Raw genomic sequence first — 24,236 nt, forward strand, 5'->3', positions numbered from 1 at the left:
TAGAAGTCTGGTAGAAGCCAGGGGAGATTTTCCTATCTCAAGGAAAATATGTGGTGAAGATATTGGAGAAATTCGGTATGGTGGACTGCAAGCTCGTGACTACCCTGATGGAGCTTGACTTCAAGAAGTTAAGCGGTAGTGTTGTCGGACTTGTTTTGCAAAATGCTACCGAGTATCGTCAACTCATCGAAGCATTGATGTTCTTGGTGAACTCCCGTCCGGATATATGTTTTGCAGTCAACACGTTGAGTCAACATATGGTTGAGCCTCACCACTCACATTGGATTGGTGCCAAGAATCTGTTGAGATATCTTCGTGGCACAATCACTCATGGGTTGAGATACACTATCGGAGATGTGAGACTACATGGATATACCAATGCTAATTGGGCAGGCAGTGTGGTGGACCGAAAGAGCACTTCTAGGTGTTGTATCTCTTTGGGATCTGCCTCGATATCCTGGATGAGCAGGAAGCAGAAGTCGATGGCTTTGAGCACCGCTGAGGCAGAATACATTGCTGCGAGTATGGCCTCTTGTGAAGTTGTCTAGTTGCGGAAGCTCTTCAGTGAGTTGTTTGGAATTACATTGGATACTACTATGATCCTATGTGACAACCAGAGCGGGATTCGTTTATCAAAGAATCTCATATTTCATGATCGCTCCAAACATATCGATATCAGGTACCACTTTATCCGGGATATGGTACAGCGGGGAGCAATAAGGCTCCAACATATCGGTACAAATGAGCAGGTCGCCGACATTCTGACGAAGCCCCTGGGAAAGGTCAAATTCTTGACTTTCCAAGAACGACTTGGAGTCGTTGAGAGACCCTCTTATGAGGGTCCTGCATGATGGATGCACTGAGCTTTAGGAGCTCCGGGGGGCGTGGGGTACTTCTTGGAGCGACATGTGAACACAAGACGACTCACCCTCCCCTAGTGATGTGCTATGTACAGGGTGAAAGGTTCAACCTTCCCCTGTGATACCCCATGGCGACTTAGGGACAAGATGAATGGTTCTCCTTTCGAGGCATCCTACCCATGCAGTCAAGGACTCATGGGAAGTACCTCTCACTTGATCAATGAGTAGGGAAATAGGGTTAGGGACCATAGTAATACTATCGATGGACGCATCGTTGTATCTACCGTACTCCCTATGCTAGGATGACCTCCGTTGATCTGGGATCAATGAAACTGATATGGGATCAGTAAGAGTGGTATGACACACTCTCTGGGACTGACTTCGGGTCAGTGGAGGATGGAATGATACAGCCTCGATCATTTCTTCTTCTTCATAGTTCAGCAAAGCAGAGCCAAGCAGTGCAGGGCAATGCATTTGATGGCAAAGATAGTACCAACGGTCAGATGGATTAGCAGATGGAGTTCTCCCTAGTTGAGAGGGAGTGTTAAAATTGGCAACTAGGGCCAAACTCCATGTGGGTCATCTTATTTATGGCAGTTGATATTTTTCTTGGATTCCTCTCATCGAGAGGTGTAGGATTGATCTAACGATCATCCAATTCCGACAAGTATTTATGGAGATATGAATTTATTTGTATTTACTTGACAAATTGTCAAGGTCGGCCAGCAGCTAAATGTGTGGCACACATGCTCAATGTTTCATATAAATACAAGTGAGGTTGAGGCATTATTCACTCATCTCATCTCATCTTACATTCTTATCTCTCTCTCATAACTTGATTGGGTAAACAAGGAGCAACATCTCTCACGTGGGAGAAGGAGGACGCAGCTAGGAGGAGGACGCAGGTCTGTTCCAGCGTTGACTGTGGTTGACCTAGGTGCAGCAAGCAAGGGATGACTGCGTTGACCAGCGAGGGAGATGTTTTGACTACAGCCTAGTGTGGGGAGTCTCCTTCAAGCAAGCCGCAATTCTGATTTGTTGTTCATTGACCTGATTTGACCATCGAATTGACCAGCGCTGACTGGTTAGGGTTGACTGCAGGGATGCCAATGCATTGACCTGTTTTGACCATCTCTTTTGGGTTGTTTTGGGTTGACCTTCATTGTTGTTGAAGGCCAAGTTGACCAAGGTTGATTCAAGGTCATTTGTGGACTGTTTGACCAACATTACAAGTGTTGGTTAGGGTTTTTATTACTGCTGTCATAAATTACAGAACTGTACATTTGTATTATTTCTCTCTCTGCTGAACTATTGAAGATTATAGAAGAATTGATCAAAGGGTTTCCCCGCATTGGGGTTTGTCCCTGCCACCCTGGTTAGCCGCCACATCTGGGGTCTCTTGTCTTGGCTTGTTTTCTGTCGATCTATTAATGTTCTATCAGCACTTTACTTTATGTTAATGTGATTGCTTAACATTGGCTAATAAGAAGAAATTGAAGTAAACTGCACTAAGCATAGAACATACCATAAATTAACACCCTTGTCTTCTAGACTTAAAATAGAAAGTAATTTCTTATGCAAACCTGGAATAAATATGAACTTGTTGAGATGAATGATGCTTCCATTTTCCGGCTCTATAGAGGTTGATCCAATGCCTCTCACACGATAGCTTTGTTTATCTCCAAGTTCCACTGAATAAGAGGACTTTTCTTTTGATAAGGTCTTCAATTGTTTGTGATGACTTGTCATGTGCCTAGATGTACCACTATCAATTACCCAAATGCTCTCGTCTTGGAATGTGCCAGTGAGTGTGAAGAAGAGACCTTCATCCTTTTCTTCGATTACTTTCTTCTTTGCAGAGAATAAGAGACTCCATGCTTCCTTGATGTTTTTCTTGAGATAGCTTGATACCTTTGAACACTTTTTGATGAATTTCTTCAATGTGTTGGAGATCTTCATGATGCCCTTAGCCAACCTTAGCTTTGAAACCATGTTGAGAATTTAATAGGGCAATGATTATGATTAATTCTCTTTACTTGATAATTGCTTGTGGTTCCTTTTTACTTATTAACTTTGTTCCTTGTTATTATATGTTTGAAGCATCAAACAACTACCAATACAAAAAGCACAGTGACACAGTATATAGGCTTCAAGCCAAGGAAAAACCCGTCCTCTTGAGAGGAAAACCCTTAAATCTCTTCTCTTCCTTGTAGATTCTTCAATTGACGAATTCCAAGACCTTAAGATCGAGACCAATACTCTCCAAGACCAAGACCAACCTCTATGAGTGATGTGCCAACTTCGATCTAGTCAAACCCAGTCAAATCCCTTCCAGTAGCACCTTCTCGACCTTCTGCTGCAAGATTTTCGGCCTCCTATTGCAGATCTGAAATTTCAGCCCCTAGCAATTGTTGTTGCCACACGTGGGAACTTCAATCTTCTTGTAGAGCCTTCCTTTGACCTTCGCTTTCCTTTCCCTAACCTCTGGAGCTTGAGAGAGACCCTTGGTAGCCTTCGCTTGACCTCCTTGCCTCCTTTCCTCCAAGATTGAACTTGTGGAAGGATACCCTAGGTCAATGTAGAAACCCTAGTCTTCTCTAGCACATGTGAGAGAGAAAGATAGCCCAAACACAAAAAATTATTCGACCTTCTCCTTCGCTGCCTCTTCCTTCTTCTTTCCTCGCTAGAATGAGAGATGAGTGAGTGTCTTCAAGGAGGACAAGTCTTCTTCTATATATAGGCTTCTTCAAGTGTGGACGTGGCTCTTTCTTTAGGCCGACTTGCCAGCTGTCAGGCCGACATGGTCTTGGAGGGTATTCCGACACTTTTAAAGACAAAAATATTTTTCTTTACAAGTTACAATGTGCCCAGTGGGGTATTCAACTCATGACAATGACTCTTTTGACTTCTTGACCTAGGACAAACCCTAGAAGCACTCAATGGGTGCTTGACCTATAAAATAAAAGACCTTGAGCATGAAAACCATGCTCCAAAAACAATAATAATATTTTTTTTTATTTTATAATTTACAAGAATCAAAAATACATTTCATACTTATGAAGACCGAACCTAGTTACGCATTTTTCAACACAGATAGCTCGATGTGATGCCATTCTCCGCAACCTAAGCCAGTTGCTATGTGCCCTCACCCATCTATTCTGATTGTATGTTTGAAGGCGGGACTTCCAACCCCAAGGTATGGATTTTCATTATGTAATTGGGTGTTTTTCCTTGCTTATCATGGACACATTTGGACATGGATTAGTGGGGGGATTCAAGAGAAATAATGGGCTTGGTTTGTACTCTTGTTCCCTAGTCCCAACTTGGTGGTTAATCTTGTATCCTAGTCCCGTGGGATCTCCTTTATTGGCTACTAGCTTTAGGAGCAGCACTACATGGGAAACCCCGATTTTGGCTGCATGGTCCAGCTTCCCGGCACCATATACATCACTCCCCTCCACACATTACAACCCCTTTTCACACATTATCTGAGTCCACATTTGTGCACTGGTTCCACAAGGAGTTAGCCTCCCCCTCCCCTTGTCCACACTTTGGGTCGGGCCTATAACGATGCCCCGGAGGTTGATGCAGTGAAAAAGAAAGATAAAAGCACAATTTGGCCACTTACAACAAGAAATATACCATAAAATGCAAAAGATGGCTGGGACATAAAAAATTTAGCACATGGGCAAAAGCCAAACATGAGCTCTACCCCTTACCACTATGGCCATCACCCTGGTTCCTAGGGCCCCTATGTGTGCCCCCTGCATCATTAAGGAACCCATGATTGTCCCAACCCCTAGTGGAAGATGAAATGCCCAACCTTAAAGGGGTAATCACTGCTATATCATACACACCATGCTCCCATTCCCTGGAGTCTTGAGCAGTTAAAAGAAAGAAAAATCAATAAAGGCAAAAGGCATATGAAGGAGGGTGGAAAAACAAAGGCCGAAGTAACTCATGTACCACGATTTCTCCCTCCTACATGTTGGAAATAATACTGAGAGGGGGGGGGGGGGGGGGGGGGTGAATCAGTATTATCAGATCAATAAAACTTTTTCATTTCATACTTAGATACATATACGCTACTTCATTCAAGGGAAACCGCGTGTATGCGCAGCTGTGTCTAAAGCAACTAGCGTATATCCAAAATACTTATGATTCAGTTAATCCATTAAATGTTGATCTTTAGTCAGTGCATCGATACTTCATTAACCATATGAACAGTAAGCAGGTGCAGTAAAAACAGAACAGATCATCACACACAAGAAGCACACATGAACACCATGATATAAGGTGGAAACCCAATGTGGGTGAAAACCACCTGCTGCAATTCGTTTCTATCTTCCTTTATTAAGAAACTTCTTTTACAATGTACTGGTGCAGTCCTTTACCAGTACGGAGGCTACAACCTGCAAAAGGTTACAACCTTCTCTCATTCTCCAGGCTCTCCTGGAAGGGAGCTCCAACCCCCTTTGCTCTTGTACTAGCTGAGATACTAGTACGTAGGCGCCGGCCTACAATCTTCTCTCCTCCAGGTACCACGTTTCATACATTTTCAGACTGGATACTCCTGAAGCACAACACTATAATCTGAAGGCCACGTTTCATCCAATTTTCATACTGGACCCATAACTATCATTGAAGCTCAAAACAATCACTACTAGCATTATCAATTTCTGAATCACTGAAACACTGAAACCCTGTCAGTCACCAGAACACAGAGCAGACACAGAACTCTGCAAAATCATTCAGACCCAACTGCAACTTCAAATATCAAACTTCAAAATGTATACGCTACTACGCTGAATCAAACCCGCGTACATACGCGCTTTTGCCAAAGACAACCCGCGTACAGATCTAAAAATAATTTCTCATAACTTGCAGCTGTACCAGACATCAGTCATACTCATAACACTTATAGAACAATACATGCGTCAGTATGTAGATCTAGAATAAGCATCATAAAGATAGTTCATTTCAAACCATTTGATCCCGATCTCTCCTTAGATCTTGTTCTCCATCAACCGGTGAGATCCCTCCTTAGCTCAGATCAAGCAATGCATCATCAACCCATAACCTGCATCCTGGATCTCATACTTCTTCAGATATTCAAGACTTTTCGGATACCCTTGCCTAATGATCTTCTTCTCCTTTTATAGTCTTAGGCCTTGCTCAATACCACGGTAATAAATCAATACTAAGAGCCCAATACTTGGGATCAACACACTTGTCGAGATACCATGGTCCAAAACCATAGGTTCAAATACCGAGGACTAACTACCACGGACCAAAAGTAAGCTTTCCGACATGTACGCGCTTTTCCGTGCATAAAACTGCGTGTATACCCTACTTGGTATATAGCGAACCTGCGTATACGCGACTTGGTATATAGTGAACCTGCTTGTATACCCTACTTGGTATATAGCGAACCTGCGTATACGCGACTTGGTATATAGTGAACCTGCGTGTATACCCTACTTGGTATATAGTGAACCTGCGTATATACTCTTCTTTCTACATTCTTTGTAGTCTGATCATCAATTCTTTGCTACTGATCTCCTGCACTATGATCTACCATCTGATTAAGTTGCCATCACCTGTATCATGCCTCTGAGTGAGTTGCCATCAAGGACAACACTTGTATCATAATGCCAACACTACATCTATACACCCAATGTGTGGGCTTCCCTCATTAGAGCTACCCTTGTACCATGGCATGTAGCTCGGAGCCTCCCTATTGCCCCACTCTGTTCCACCATTATTTCACATGACACCTGCCACATGACAGATGTACCTTGGACCTGTCACTCCCTTAGAGGTGGAAACCACCTAATAGGGTCCTTTATTTACCTCCCTCTTGAGCTTGGGGATGCTTGTACATTCTAAAGCCCATTTGGAAGGGCATGCCACTATGAAATGTCCATTTTTGCCCCTGATTTGCAAGCTTATTTACTCAATTGTTCTAATGAATTGTTGTGCTGGAAGGTGAGCAGGCATACTGGATCTTATACAAGATTGCAGGTGGGCCTTCATCTTGGGCTTAGCCTCCCTATACGGGATCCAAGCCCCTTAGAGGGTCATGATGACATCTATAGGGTGACGCTGAGAGCCATGGGCCTCCACCAGAGCAAAGCATTGATTGCCACGCTATGGGCTTCTTCAACACCACAGATTTCTTGCTCATGCCCCAACTATAGAGAGATGATGATGCACTTGGACTACATTGCCCAGCCGACCACACACTTGTACTAGTCACTTGGCAATTGATCCAAGGCCCAGATGGGGTTTTGTCTCACCCGAGGAGAAAGGGAGGGCTTGTATCATCATTCTAGCTCTATTGATGGAGCATCGACTTGCTTGATCCAGTTAGAGACACATTTGACCATTCATTGCGCCCCACAACCACTTGGAGCACCACACATGTTTTGCTTGGAAACTAAGGGGCCAACCCCTTGGTCATCAGTTTGGGAACCCTCCATTTCATATTGGCACATGGAGGACTTATCTAGGTCTTCCAACAGCCGCTTTGCACCATTTTTCTATCATTTTGGCCTCATCAGGAAGGCTTGTTGAGTACTTTTGAGCTATTTGGTGGGCTTGTCACCAATTTTATTGTTATTTTACACATTAGAGTCATTTTTACAAGCTCATTAAGCTAATTAAACTCATTTGAACTATTAGAGGCTCATATAAATTAGAAATGAGCCTCATTTGTTGATCATCATCATTTGGATTGGATATCTTCTCTTAAAAAGAATTCGAACCTGCAATCTTGGACGAAAGTTGGAGTTTAAATGCACTTTGATGTTTGGATAAGATTTCGCACTTCTTTCTTGGAGCTTCTTTGGCATTTTCATGATGGATGGATATGTTCTCTTTGCCTTGTAAGTGGTTTATGATGTTATTTTATGTTATAATAAATGTCTAATGCATGGAATATTTCTCTTATAAAGATTGGAGATGCCCTAATTTATGTGATTTTGCTTGGAGCATTGAAATTGTTTTCGAAATTTTGCGTGTTACTCATTGGAAGGCATTGAAGAATGAATGTTCCTAGGGGAATAATGTGCATTTAATTCCTTGAAACTCCATCTTGTTTTTGTCTCCGAAGTATAAAGTATCTTGAGGGTGTTGTGTTGTTGCCTTGCATAGGATAGCAAAGTCCCTCTAGGCCTCCTTGAAAAATCAAAGTTCCCTCATCAAGGTCATTTTGACTCCATCTTTCCCCAAGGAGTAGGCACTGGTCTAATCCCAGGTGATCACCTTCACTTTTCTTTCCTTTTTCACCTTTTCTTTGGCTTCTACCATAACCCTAAAAGGTCTCCTAGGGCCTAGTGTGAAATGCATTAAGGTGGTCATTTTGAAGTGTGAATTGGCATGCTACTGCATTAGGGTCTTCTCTAGGTGTCCTCCAACATTGAAGCAAATCCCGTGGCTAGAATTGGAGAAGCCTTAAGGTCTAGCCCCAACATCAAATTCTTCTCCTAGGCTTCTTTGGTTAGCAGCCTTCCTAGGGTCATTTTCTCTTGAAAACTCGTTGGAAGTTGGTCACTTTTTGACCCTTATCATCGTTTAAGTATGGGGGTTTTACGCAGTGCATTATATTAGATATCATTTTGGGATTCAACTGCGTTAAGTAAGATCATTCACGTATGACCATTTCCATGAGAGGTAGTCGTAACTGACTAATTTCTCATGATTTTTGAATAGTTCACTTAGCACTCATTGCATCGGGTGATGCTCACAGGGGTGAAGAAGTGGGATTGAAACTAGTGAAATGTGGAGAACGAATCACATAGCATCAATCATCACTTCCGGGGCTTGCACCCGGTAACCAGGACTTCCCAGGAGGTCACCCATCCCAGAACTCCTCTGGCTCAAGCGCGCTTAACTGTGGAGTTTTTCCCCACAATCAAGCCCACTTAGCTTGCTACCCCATTTGCAAAACCTTAGCAAGTATTGTGCCTCATGAACCATTCAAGTAGAGATCCCTTGACTCTTTTTGAATTTAAGTATGGGGGTTTTACGCAGTGCATTATATTAGATATCATTTTGGGATTCAACTGCGTTAAGTAAGATCATTCACGTATGACCATTTCCATGAGAGGTAGTCGTAACTGACTAATTTCTCATGATTTTTGAATAGTTCACTTAGCACTCATTGCATCGGGTGATGCTCACAGGGGTGAAGAAGTGGGATTGAAACTAGTGAAATGTGGAGAACGAATCACATAGCATCAATCATCACTTCCGGGGCTTGCACCCAGTAACCAGGACTTCCCAGGAGGTCACCCATCCCAGAACTCCTCTGGCTCAAGCGCGCTTAACTGGACCTAGGTATCTCATTATCCTTGAAATTTACAAACCCTGGGCCTCGCTTGGATTCTCCTAGATCTCTCTTATGGTCCCAATCCTTCGCATGTTCGTTATCTCACAAAACCCTAAGAGAGGTCCTTCTCTTCCCTTAGGAAACCTTGATCTAGGTGTATCACTTGTATTGACTACTCTTTCTTCCTAGGTCTAGTCTCCTCCCATAAGCCTTTCTTGTAGAGCCCTTATCTTGCTTCTAAAGCAAGAAAGCCATTATCTGAGCCTCTCCTGTGAACGGGTTTTGGAAATCACACCATACCTAGTCATTGACCTTATAACTCTAAGTGATTTCCTTCATGTTGGGACTCCTCCCATCAATAAAAGTCTATAAAGAGCAGGGGACATTGACTGAGGTGACAGTGGGTCTTTGTCCCATTCTTGTCATTTGGTCTAGAAGTTGTCCCTTAGGTACTCCTAGGACCCTTGCTAGATTGTGTGGCAATAGTCCCTTTGCAACTTTTTAAAGAAGAAAATTTGAAATTTTGAAATGTAATTTTTGGCTCCAAAAGTTGTCAAGTCGGCTTCCCTCCAAGTCAAGTTGGCCTTGGCTAAAGACATACCCATTCGACCTAGACAAACTACTATATAAAGGCAATTCAACCTCCTTCACTTGGGCATTCGCATTTTCTTACACAAGACAAGTTTTGGGCAAGCAAGAGAAGGACAAAGAGGACAGATATGATGAATAGAAAGACGAATTGACTCTCTCCTCTCTCTTGCAGCTCGCACGTGTGTATAGACTCTTCTCTCTCTGGTTCACATTTTTTCTGGGCATTTTGTTGCAGGGGGCTGAAATTCTAGGCAACTACAAGGGCTGAAATTTTTGGGGTGACTAGCAATTGCAAGATGGCTGAAATTTTGGGTCAGGACAGGCAAAGCGAATTGTTGGATCAAATTGGGAGGCTTGACTCGGAGGGGAAGACCAGGTTTGACCATAGGTCTAGGTGTGTCTCTCGTAGAACAAGAAGAATTTCTCTATTGAAAAGGTTGTCGGGTTTTCCCCCTTGGTGGGTTTTCCCGGAGTAAATCTTGTCTTCTTTTGTGCATTATGATCTCTATTGTTCTATTGTTTTTTATGATTGAATTTCTGAAGTATAATTGTTGAATGATACATTGGAATAATTTAAAAGAGGATCTACATCAAAAGTAATTATCAGAATTTCAGAAATATTGTGCAAATCTTTATTGCACTTAGAAAATCAATAGGCACATCCTTTGTAAGTTTGTTCCAAGTGGCAGTTGATCCTAAATTATATTTGTCCGTTCTGATACGACCATTTGTCCAGCCATCGGCTGGAGTGGGTAGGTCTTTATTTAAATGCATTGAAACATTCCTTAAGCAATGATATGAAGTTAATGGTGATTATGGCTCCCCACACTTCAAAGGATTTTGGATCTGTGATGGATTCTATGTATCAATCAGGCTTGCGGCTCAACGGAAAGTTCTATTTAATGGTTTGTTGGGTATTCGTTGATAGATGTGAAGTTTTGTTCATGCCCAAATATTGCCACAAACATGGTGAGCTTGACTTTGGTTCTCTGTGGACGACCTCGACTATGGCGGAGCACCAGAATATTACAGACTGTGGCTCTAAGAGCAGTGCCCTGGATCATATTTTGGATGATGCAAAAGCTTTGCTTAAGGCCCGTCAGAAGTACGACAACGTGGTCAATAGGCAATGTCAGTGGTTTCCGCTGTTAATGGAGGAGAGACTACTTTGCCATCACAGCGATATGGAGAACTCTTTGAATGTCTTAAGGGACGAGATAATGGCTCTCAATGCACGGGTTGCTACAATGGAAAATACTATTGTTGGTAATTCTCAGTTTGGCTCGAATGGCACTGGCTCTGGAACAGCTCCTGCGAAGAAGACTCGACAACTGCGTGGGGAAGACTACCTTGGAAATGAACGCAGTTGCTGATGGATATTTTAGAGGTCCCTTTTTGGTTGTCACATATATCTCTCTGTCTTTATGTTACCATGCAATTTTTGTTCGTTCTGTGGGACCTTTTATCATATGTATAGCTGTAATGACTATAGAATATGTAAGAACAACGGCAGTTTTGATGCTTTTTTGAAAGAATAGCCAACAGAAAAAACCAATGAGCAAAATGCAGCCAGCCTTTGCAAGGGTTCTAGCTCAAAATCCAACCTTTATTAATACAAAACTCTATCCATATTTATCTATATCTTTATCTTTAAAGTTTAGCCTGTAATCCTTAAGTTTTTTAGCATAAATTTAAAATTTAATCCAGAGGATCAATATACCTTGTTTGAAGCTTTCAAACACATATATTTCACGGGTATATTGAGATGGTTTTTGTAGATCTGCATTAAATTACAGCCATACATTTTCAGGTTTTGCAGAAATCCGTACAAGGGCTTCCCCAAGTAAATTCTCATTATAACCCTTGTGATAGTTTCCAGATTTGTATTTCAAGTTAATGTCATTTATTGGGACTACTTTAAGCATACAACAGCTAAAAGTTTAATTTCTAAGTTTTTTACCCTGTGAAATTTGATCCGAAAACCTCGGCAACAGAGTTTCTAGCTAGCTGGAAACTCATATTTGTTGCAAATCTAAAACTTAAAAAGGGCCTAAAGTGATCTACTATTGCAGTCCTAGATTCCCCACCGCTAGATTATCAATCTAGAGTGTTTAGTTATTGTTGGGTGGCCCCATAAATGGGATTTGCTTTTGTTTTCTTGCATTTTTCTGCAAATTTCAGAACTGCAGTCACAAGACAAGCAGCAAAAATAAATAGGAAACCTTTTTACCAAAGGTTCAATTCAAGAATAACTTACAATTATTTTTTTAAAGTATTAAACTTTCACTCATTTGAACTATTTGCATGTTATTTATCTTCTATTTTGAGAGAATCATCTTGTCGATCTGCACTATTTTCCTACATAGTTTACATTTACAGATTAGTAAAGCAATAAATAGTTAACTCCTCACACTTCACCCAGGACCGCATTCAAGGCATTAGCCTATTGATTGTTGGGTATTCACTTCATACAGTGAATCCTCCGATAGTCATTCTTGTAGGAGTTGGCTTAAAGAGTGAGGACTCATGCCGACTGACAGTGGGACTTGTCATGTCTGTGCCATATTAGCAGTTTGCACAGACCTTGACAAACCTTTTAGTTTGGGTGGTAACAATGACATTTGAAATTTAACCATACGTTTTCCTTACAATTTACATGTTTTCCCAAACATTTAGGAGACCAACAACCAAATGACTAATGTGACACAATTGAACTTCCCAATTTTTAATAAATTTCAAACATTTGATGTAGAAGATCCAACTTCCACTGCCAAAAATTCAAATTTAATTATTTTACTAAACTCAAAAGAGTATGCCTTGATCCATTCTCTAGTTGGACTTTCCAGAGAGGTATCACGAGAAACAGGTTTTATGTATTTTGATAGATAAATATTTAATTTGAATTACAGGGAACATTAATTTAACCCACTAAAATTAATAGCTTGTAGGAAATGGATGTATTTGTAACTTATTTCAGTTTGCTAAGATATTTGTAATGTACTTATAAGCTGCAAAATGAAAACAATCTACAATATAAATTTAGATAAAAATTAATATAAAATAAGGAAATGTTTATCAAGTTGTTGAAGCTAAGAGATATGTTTTCCTCGCTATTAATGATAGTTAAAAACATTTTGTTATGTAATATTCAGAAGTTTATGTCAATTTGAATTGAACAATTGACTATTTTGACAATGACTGATAGGTTGCGAGTTGCGACTCTCTAACCAGATTATTCAAAAATATTTATTAAAGAATATTAACATTATTAATCAAGATAATCAATGCCCTCACACAACCGAACAATAAGCACTTAGCATCCATTCAACAGAGTTGGAAGTATGATGGAAAATTCAATACGGTGACTCTCTACCTATACTAGGCTAGGAAGATATCCTTACAGGGTATGCTTGCAGCAGTACTTGAAGATTTTCATGCTCCTCCTCCATTAGCCATTTGGCAGCTCCTAACATCCCCGAATGTGCATATCTAACATTAAATTTTGTATTTCAGCCATAATTGTAACCAAAACATTGAAGAAAAATAGGCATTGAACTCATAGAAGAGATAAAAAGGAAAAAGCAAAAGCAATGCTCATCCATTCAAGGATAAACCAAAAAAGATGATCTTAAGTAAACACTGACACTGCATTAGCTCTCCAAATACTTTCAAGTGATTTTGTGCAATAAACATCAAGAATCTTTCTATGCTGCTGATCTGGACAAAAAATTGAATTGCACTTATTGCATACTTATTTCCAAATTTCAAGAAACCATCTTTTTCACAGAGTTAATGATTCACAACAGATTCACTTGCAGGACAGTAGGACTCTGAAGACATTTCAGCTTGAACAGTTAAAAATCCATAAGCACGCAGGAATGCGAAAGGCAGAAAACATTGATCTTCCTTTGCAACCAAATCTACAAATTATTTTGTTTCTCTCAAGCAGGTTGGCTCTAAAATTTACTTCTGCAAAGACATTTGCAACACTATCTTCGTTAGATTGCATTTTCTGGTGAAAGGGGATAATTGGGGTCATATGCCTGTTTCCATATTTGTCTAAATTGGTCAGAATCATGATGAATCAGTCAGTCTAGTGGCATCATGGGAAAACAACTAATTTTATTTCACATACAAATATCTAGTTGGTCATTTCTAACACCACCACCAAAAATTTCGAATGAAGGGTCTCTAACTCTGCCAATTGAGAATTCAATTAATTTATTTCAAAGACCATGGCAACTTGAGTATCCTAGGTGATTAGGATTCATCAATCAAGTCGGCCCATTGTTTTAGTTTATCAATGACAAATATAGCCTGCATTGCATCTATCAGAAGTCGAACAGAACTATACATAGTTCATTTCATTACACAAAGGTATATCCTATAATCTATGTCATCTATTGATGTTTACAGTTTTCTCTAGTTTTGAGAGCACCTTGGAGCATCTTGGAAGTCTAGGGTTAGGGTTTATGCCTAGAAGGTCTGAGATTAGGGGTTTGTGATAAAACCCTAGGGTATCTTTGGTGGATATGAAGAAAAAAATAGGACATCTCTTGGAGGATGTATTAGATTGATTCTTGCATATTGGATCTCCTTGGTTGAGCTAGGGTTTTGTAGAGCTAGTGGACGTGTACAAGCCTTGAAAGAAGGCTACGGCGTGTACATGTACTTCAAATGAAAAATAATAATGAAGTTTTCCCCTATCCAAAACTTGTGCATTTCCATATCTGATTTCCAACCATATATGTTCATATATTGTTATTTACAAGTATATATGTCTCAATGATTTGACATAAGAAGACAAATGTTCAATAATTTGATAACGTCATTGAAAAATATAAGGATTGTTTTGGTGCTGCTATGCCTGTTTGTTTAGTGCTGTTATAACTGCTGTAAAAGTGAATTTTTATATCTAGTTTATGTGGCACAATTTGCGATAAATGGCTGAAACTTATCTGGGATGTTTGGTATGTTTTATCCTTGGATCGCCTATAAGATTAGACTGTTTTAAACTCTATATCGGAACAGCCCTAAGCCTGAAAACCCACATGGTTAAAGATCCAAGAAACCTCTAGTGAAAGAGGTGAAATTTTTGTTTTGCATTAGAAAGTCAAATAGTGCAGAAATTTCTACATAAGCAAAAAGGAATCTAGGGGGCTTCAAAGCAAAAGGGCATGAAGAGGCCATAGGGGCAATATCACAATTATTATACAGAAAATATTGACAAAGAAACGCACAATCAGACAGAAGTAAAGCCTTTTGGGCTTGTTAGCCACCACTTGTCGGTAATGTGTATGGGAGAAAAAATTTCTCCTAGATGGTCCTCAGCCGGCAGCCACTTGTATCCACCAGATAGCTTAATGTGCCATTTTCTCCAACACCTGAGCTGGTCATGTGGTCCTTCAACCACTCATCATGAATGTATGTTTGAAGGTGCACCTTCCGACCTCAAAAGTATGGCTTTTCATTGGTATAGTTGAGTAATTTTCCTTACTTGTCATGGGCACTTTTGGACATAGATTGGTGGGGGGATTCGAAGGAAAGAGTGGGTTAGGTTTATATTCTTGTCTCCATTCCCCGATTTCATGGTTACCCTTGTATCCTAGTCCCATGGGGTCTCCTTTACTGATCATTTGGCTCTTGGGTTGACACTACACGAGAAATCCCGATTTTGGATGCGTGGTCCTGGTTCCCAATACCACCTACATCACTCCCATTCCACTCATTTTACCCCCATTCATCTATTTTCCCATCCAGGTCCACATAGGGTTAGCCTCCCCTCCCCTTGTCCACACCTTGGGTCAGGCCTAGAACAATGGCCCGAAGGTTGATCCAGCTAAAGAGAAAAGTTAAAGCATAATTTGGCCACTCTCAACAAGAAATGTACCACAAAATGCAAAAGATGGTTGGGGCATACAAATTTAGCATGTGGGCAAAAGCCAAACATAAGCTCTACCCCTTACCCATGGCCATCACCCTGGTTCCTATGGGCCCTAGATGAGTTCCCTCTATCATTAAGGAACCCATGATTGTCTCAACCCCTGGTGGGCAATGAACCGCCCCACTTTAAGGGGGTATTCACTACTTCATCTCACACATCATGCTCTCCATCCCCTGGAGTATCGCGCAGTTATGAAGAAAAATTAATAAAAGGAAAAAGGCATGTGAAGAAGGATGGAAAAACAAAAGTCGGTGTAACTCATGTACACGATCTGCTTCCTCCTACACTTATATACCCCTGTATGGGCTTCTCCTGTTATAGCTAACCTTGCACCTTGACATGTGTCTTGGATGTTTCCCCTAATCCCCACTCCATTCCATTATTATATCATTTGCCACCTTCCACTTGAAGGATGCACCATGGACATGTCACCCCCTTTAGAGGTTGAAACCACCTAATAGGGTCCTTGGCTAACCCCCTACTGAGCTTGGAGACACTTATACATACCAAAGCCCACTATGAAAGGGCATCCCACCATGAAGTGCCCCACTGGTTCTATGACTTGTAAGCTCTTTTACTTGATTATTCTAATGATTTGTTATATTGTAGGGCAAGGGGACGAAATGGATCTTATGCAGGATTGCAGGTGAATTGCCATTTGGGGCTTGGTCTCCATATACGGGGTCCTAGCCCTCCAAAGGGCCACATTGGCACTTGTAGGGTGAGCGTTGAGAGCTATGGGCATCCACCATAGTCAAGATTACTTCATGGATCTCTAGCAGCATTAATTGATTGATCCTATTCCACCTTTTAGACAAGGATGATGCACCTAGTTCACCATGCCCAATCGGCTCCATAGATGCACAATACACTTGGCAGATGTTCCAGGGTCTAGAGGATTATTCTCCGTTAGAGATGGTCTACAAGAATTTTCAATCCATTTGGAGACCCATGAGGGTGACCTTGTGCCCCCACAACCACTTGGGAGCACCACAGGTTTTTGCTTGGAGAATAAGGGGCCACCCCCTCATCCACTATGATGGGCGTCCATTCCTACATTATGTCACCCTCTGGACTTCATTAGGCCTCCTCAAAGGCCCAATGACTCACTTAGTTAATCATTTTACTCTCTTGAGAGGCTTCGTCATGTATTATTGAGCTATTTGGTGGGCTTGTGACCAATGTTGCACGAAGCGGGAGCGAAGCGGAAGCGCAGAAGCGGAAGCGGAAGCGCAGAAGCGGAAGCGGAAGCGCGGAAGCGGAAGCGGAAGCGCGGAAGCGTCATTTTCCAAAAATCTAGGAAGCGAAGCGTCCGCGGAAGCGTCTGCTATATATATATATTTTTTATATTTTTTTGCATTTATACTCAAAACAAACATCCCAAATACCAAATTAATTGTAGAAGACATGAAAACATGCATATTTTTGCATAAATCAAGATAGATATGGCATCCATGATTCCATTGTAGTTACTAGTATGTACAACAATCATCTATATTCTAGCTATTACAAACATACATCAAATTTTTAAGCATATTATAAAACATAAAACATTTAAGCATATTATAAAACATAAAACATAGAGCATATTATGATTTATCTAGCAAGTGAGCAACTGTCAACATTTGTCATGTCCAAAATTCAAATAATAATGTTTACAAAATATGTCACTTGGTCACCGCCAAGCCAAAAAGGTTCAAAATTCAAATTCACAAGTCTACAAGTCTAATGAGTAATCTATGACAAAAAGTAGTAGATTGTGAATATATCTACTAATCTCTCCTCCTTCCACCACGAATAGAACGTGGTGGCGGGCCTCCACGTGGTGGCAATGAAGAAGATGGTGCCTCTGGAAGTCGTGGCACTGAAACTGATGAAGAAGAACCCCCTGCTGTTGGTGTTGAACCATGGAACCTAGGAACCAAGGGACCAGATGAGGGAGCATCTGCTATATTTATATTTTTTTTTGCTTTCATTTGTCACCCTAACCCAAGGTGGACCCACCCCCAACAAGCAAACTCACCTAAAATTTAAAAAAAAATTGAAAAAAAAACGATTTTCTAAATGCTTTTCCGGAAGCTTTTCTGGAAGCGTCTCGGAAGCGTCTGGGAAGCGCCTGGGAAGCGCCTGGGAAGCGTCTGGGAAGCGTCGTACGAAGCGCGCTTCGGCGCTTCCAAATTTCCAGGAAGCGTCTAAAAATTTCGGAAGCGCGCTTCCGAGGGCGCTTCCTAGGCGCTTCCGTACGGGGCGCGCTTCGGGCCTAGGAACCGGGGGGGGGCGCTTCCTGCAACATTGCTTGTGACCAAAAGTTGTTATTATACACATTATTTTATTCTAAGGGTTAAATTACACCTAATTAGCTAAATCGAATTTATTAGGAAGTGTATAAATAGAGGTGAGATGAATCATTTGGATCATCATCACTTGGATTGATCATTCTCTTTTAAAAGATTTTCGCTATTCTTTTTGGAGGACGAAATTGGATGGGTGGATGAATTTTGATGTTTAGATCTCTTCATTTTTGTCTTGGAGCTTCTATATTAGCATATGATGTTGATTGGATATACTTGTTCTCACATGTAAGTGCTCTTTTAATGCTACTTTATCATTTTTTTATGTCACATCCATGTTGCTAGGGAATTTCACTATACTAGGCTGAAATTTGCTGCTTTTCTTGTGTGAAAGAGTGGAAATTTGTCTTTTATTAGTGTTGCATCATGTCATGGGCCATGTTTGAATAAGTGAATGTTCCTAGAGATATTTTGTTGAAATTTTATCTTGATAAGTCATCGCATAATGTCCACTGAAGTATAAAGATCTTGAAGCAATAGGCTTATGCCCTAATTGCCATGCGAAATTGTTCTAGAGACCTCCTTGATGAAGTGAAACTATCCCAAAATTTGGAATCATCTTGACTCCATTTCTCCCAAAGGATTAGGTACTGGTCCTCCATAGGTGATCACCCTTCAACATATTTTTCTCACCTTTCTCTCTTTCTTTCTAGGGCTAGCCTAGATAGGTCACTTAGGTCATCAATTATCTTACAATCTGGTCATCGAAACACTTCGATTTTTGGTCCACAAATGCGTTGTAGTTTGCTCTAGAGGCCCTCCAAATTTCAAGCAAATTTGATGGTGGGATCGAGATATTGCAAGCCCTAGCTCGAGGACTATTTCTTGCCCTAGGTTTCCCTTAGCTAGTGACCTCATTTGGATCATTGCATTCTATTCCAAGAAGATTTGTCCATTTATCCTCTTCTCTTCCACAATTAGGTCAAGCCCCTCCTTGAGTGACCAATCCCTCTTGACCTAATTTTGGGTCCACTTGGTCTTGTGTGGTCCCGCAACTTTTCGAAGATAATCTCACAAAGACCATTTGGAAACCAAGTCTTAACAAGGGTTTTTAGGACTAGTTCCCTCATTTAAAAAGCTTATTTTCAAAACGTAGCCACTAAGACCCTCTTGGACCTTCTTAGAGAGCCTTTCATCTTGCCTCTTGGGCAAGCAAACCATATATTGGGCCTCTCTTGTGAATAGGCTAGGGCTTCATTGAACTTCAAAGTTAATGCTTGTAGAGTGAAGCAAGCATTTGTTAAGGTAATTTTGGTTCACCCTGGCAACTCCCATGATATCGATATATAAAGATCAATGGCTTCTAAAAAGCTTCATGAGTGGTTTCCTGATGTTGTCGCACAGATTGACATGACAACGCTCAGACCGGGGGCTGTCACTCTGATCCCCGATCTCTCCGTTTAATCCTGTCTCCCGCGGCTAAGGGGGCTAGACCCTATGGGAAAATGATTGACCAACTGTGAATCAGTTGGGTTGGGAGACACGAAGAAACAAGCACTAAAATGATTTTATTAAGTAAATAGATCAGTGCCTTATGGAGTTAATGATTAAACGATTGTTTATCGAAAGCTACAGAAATATGAACTTTATAATTCCATGATTAACAATCATTTATAAGCAAAAACCTAAGCGATGTAAGATTTTCCACAAATGCACAACGCCTTAACGATGATCCAGCAATTAAACTTCAAGAAAAATTAAATGCTTTAAAAGATCATAAAATTTAAATGCTGGCCGCCACCACTTTCACATAGCCAACTTATAAATAAAAATTCAATGCACATTTAGCCATAGAGAAATGGAACATAAACAACTGCAAAATTTGCCAAAATAAAAATTCCAAGACTTTGTTAAGTCTTCTCAAAAAATTTATTATTTACCTTTAACCTAAATAAAAATAAACCTAGACCATAAGAAAAGAATTTTTTTTTTTTTTAATTAAAATTTTGAATGTAAAAATTTAACAAAACTAAAATCCTAAATAAAATAAAATCTAATCTAAAGTTTAAAAAAGAACTTTTAGATGCCTTTATAATTTTTTTTTTTTTTTTTTTATTTATTCCCTTTTTTTTGAGTTTTTGGTTTGATTTAAAATAATACAAAATGAAACTTAATTCTAACTCTAGAACTACACCCTAAATTAAATTCATGAACTAAACAAAAAATAAAAATAAAAATATATACATAATTTTATTTTATTTTTTAATTTTTTTTTAAATCAAACAAGACTAAAATTTAAATCTAAACTAAAACTAAAGTCTAAAGCTCTAACCGAAAGAAATGAAAATAAATTTATAACTAAATTCAAACTAATCTAATGCGTAAACAGAACCTAAATAAAACTTAAATTTAATACACAATAAAAATATAAAAGTAAACCTAAACTAACGTTACCTTACCATCAACACAATGAAAGTCAAACGCTGGCCCGTATATGGCGGACAGATGCATACAGCAATAGCGTGGAAGGACTCACGCAGTTTTTCAAGGGGCCCGATGCAGGTTTTTTCTTTGATGGCGGACAAATGCATGAAGCAACAGCGTGGAAGGACTCACGCAGTTTTGCAAGCAGCCCGATGCAGGTTTTTTCTTTGATGGCGGACAGATGCATGCAGCAACAGCGTGGAAGGACTCACGCAGTTTTGCAAGCAACCCGATGTCCTTCACGTGGATAGCAGGAAGAAAACTTGAAACACGCGAGAGGAATTAACTTGCAGGTGGTCCGACGGAAGATGTACGCTGATCCAACGCCCCAAAAAACTTTGAATCTTTTGCCTCAGCCTGTGTATGTAAAAAATGTGATCTTCTGCAGTTGGCGTAAGGTGTGTGAGGGAAAGACTGCGATGTATTTTGCAGGTGCGTGGAGCAGCGTTTGGATGAGTTGCAGGTTGATCGATGAAGAGCAGATGGGGTTTGATGGAGCTGCGTTGCTGAGACCATGCTGATGGCAGGACGGCGGTGAAAGGAAAAGACGGCTGCGAAAAAACGTGTTTGGAGAGGAAGAGAAACATTGGCAGTGTACAGGTAGAGTTGGAATTTGATGGGAACACATAAAAATTAACTTCCTGTAAATAATGAAACCCCAGATTTGAAAACAACTGATATCTGAAACCTCTGGACAGCAAAATAGCAAACCCTGCAAAACTCAATTTTCCATCAGAATTTTATCTCAGACCTGCAGATGGAAAACAAAAAATCCGGAAAGTATATGCAAAGATTTGAAGTGAAATCCTACAAACCGGTCCAAAATTTCAAAATTCATAGCTCTACAACAGCCAGATTTATCAATAATCGCAGTAATATTGTCAGAATTTAATTTTAATGTAAAATGCTTCAGAAAACCCTGCATGCATAAAAAAAATATTTCAAATGATAAGCCCGGGATCAAGAACTGGCTGGGCTCTTTCAGAAAACACAACCCGGGAGTTGGCTAGTTCAGCCGAGAACTTCCCCTAACGCGCGGTAATCTGAAAAAAAAAAAGGATTTCCTGCACAGCTTAAAATCAACCATCAACATAGAAGGAGAAAACAACAGTGAAACCCCGATCAAATGGAGATACCTGCCACTATATTTCAGAATCTAAACTATCATTCAAACCCCAAAGATCAGACAAGATACCTGTGCCTAGATCAATCTTCATTAAGCTATCATTAATGGCTGAAAATAAAATTATGCAGAAAAAATAGAACAATCTTACAGCATTTTCAGAAGAGTAACACCAGCAAGATTTTTAACCCCAAAGTCTTTCTTTATTAGCACCAGACAAGTTTACAAGAGAGCTTCTTCAGCACAAGACTCCAAGATCCAATCTGATCTCAAATGACCCCTAGCACCCTATTTAAAGGAAAAATTCCCAACAGCTAGTTCGAGTGATCCACGTCAAAATGATCTCGACCGTCGATGAGGATCAAGATATCTCTTAATCTCATCCGTTGAATTTTTAATGTATTAAAAAATTGAAACTCTGCATTTATTTACTCAAAATATTATTATTTTATTATTTTTAGGTTTTTTACTTTATTTTTTATTTTTTTATTTTTTTATATTCTATTTTTATTTTATTTATTTATTTATTATTTTTTTAATTTTTCAGTTATTTTTTTTTTTTATTTTTTAAAATTTTTAATTTATTTTTAAATGGATCCTCGAACTTAGCCTTTGGAAAAATCACCTAGGACCTACGACTTAGGACTTATGAGGGGATTAAAACATTTTCTAACCCTCAAGACACTTTACATCATGACTTTTACAACTTTACATCTCAAGGGGGAGAACCCATTTGACATATACCCTCGTAAACCACCCAGTTCTGCGACACAACTATAATCTAGCAGATTAACACACTAGGATTCTCTTAAGAGTTTAATAACAAAATCCATTCCGGCTTTGGGGTTAAGCTTAAGGAAAACTCTGCCGATCATAGATCGGTGAGACAAAAAACCTTCCAGAACGTAGATTATCACTAGAAAATTAGGTCCACCTAGGCAATTTACATACATGACTCAACTCTGCTAAGATTATTTACAATTCAATATGCAGACTGAGTTTACAACATAAATTGATCAAGTCGACAATCACTGTCAAATGGCACGGACATGTCGATCAAGCGCTATCCCTTTTTGCGAAGAAAAAGGGGTGTACTGATGGGAAGTTGACACGTAGTGGTCAACATCTGGCTCCACTTGGGGACACGTTGCTGCACTGTAGGAATGTGAGAATCCAGAATCTGCACCCATGCAACACACAACAAAACATAAGTAGCGTTCATCCAAAAAATCATCATATAACGTTAAGCACGGGAAAAATATAAGCTCTTCATTTATTAACTATCTAGTAACATGAAAAGTAAATCTTAATCCTAAAACAGAAATGAAAATGCTGAAAAAACAAGGAGTAAGGTTAGAAATACAGGGGATGCCCCATGGCATCAGATGTGTTCAATATAGTGTATACTGAGCATTTGCCTGCTTTCAGGCAAATCTGTCGGCTGCTTGTCGGATGTGCCATGTCCAATTCTACATATGGTAGGACTTTTTCCTATCCGAAAATCAAGCTGCTCGCGGCCGTCTGATGCATCAAATCTTCTTCTCATTCTCTTTCTTTTGCACTTTTTCTTCCTGGCAGGCTGCATCACTGATGACATGGAACTTTCTGCTTCAAAGTTATCAGATGAAGTATGTAAGATATGCGTGACATGTCTTTCTTTATCCTGCATCTGATCTTTATCATTTTTAATTCTATCTGGATCACCTTCAATTAACCACCTTTCAATCGAACCAATGACCTCCTCATAGTAAGATGGAGTTTGTTGCAGCAGATGAGAAGGCTCTTGATCTATTGATTCTTCCTGGTTTCCTTCATTTTCCGACTGCTGTTGAAATTTCGGAAACTTATTTTAATGGCGTCTATCTGACTAGAGTGTTCAACCCTTATAGCACTGATTTCCCTGGCATGGTCTTTTTCCATGGTCATCAAGCAATGCTTCATAGAGTTTATCTCTTTTTTATGATTTGCTTGCATGGTCATCATATTTTCCTCTAAGCCTTACATCTTGCTTTGCATAAAATTAATTCATGTGTCATGATTAATCTTCATGGCTTCAATTTCCTTACTATGTCGATTTTGCATGATCTCCATCTCCCTCTTACGCTTTCCAAGGTGAGTGCATAAATATCTCACAGCATTGGCGTAATTAGTTTGATTTATCTCCATATTGCTTACCAGTAGCAATAGATCTTGTATAATTTTCTTATGATCTTCCTTTTCATTGTCAACACTACTATGATCTGCAATGGTACAAGTGGATGGCACATTCTGATATGAAGAATTGTCTTGGACAGCTGGACCTTTTACAAGATTACTTTCATTTTGTTGCATAATTTTAGGGGCACAAGGCGAGCTATCTGGATCACCATATCTGTCTTCAAAAGCATCAACAATGTCTTGCAAAGAAATGAAGGAATCTTCAGGACAACTATTAAACCAGTTCAAAGCATCACCCTTTAAAGAATGGACAAATAGACGCATCTTGACATCTTCATGATTATATTGAGGAAGTCTACAATATATGATCATCACACAAGTAAACCTGCTTAAATGTTGTCTAACAGCGACCGAATCACCACCTGAGAACTTAAATAATTTAGAAATGGCCTCT

General features: G+C 39.9%; 1 protein-coding gene across 4 annotated transcripts in view; it reads right to left on the reverse strand.

Moving 5' to 3' along the window:
- LOC149147337 (uncharacterized) overlaps positions 1-24,236 on the reverse strand; it is a 432,707-nt gene that overhangs the window by 307,306 nt on the left and 101,165 nt on the right. For all 4 annotated transcript variants that reach the window (XM_089440437.1, XM_089440439.1, XM_089440436.1 and 1 more), the window contains one exon: positions 13,185-13,272. In XM_089440437.1, the coding sequence (XP_089296563.1) occupies positions 13,185-13,272 (88 nt within the window). The remainder of the gene's footprint in view (positions 1-13,184; positions 13,273-24,236) is intronic.

This window comes from Pinus tabuliformis, chromosome 9, assembly GCF_031772625.1.
Source record: "Pinus tabuliformis cultivar Carrire ecotype Pingquan chromosome 9, CPIR1, whole genome shotgun sequence".
Classification (NCBI taxonomy): Eukaryota; Viridiplantae; Streptophyta; class Pinopsida; order Pinales; family Pinaceae; genus Pinus; species Pinus tabuliformis.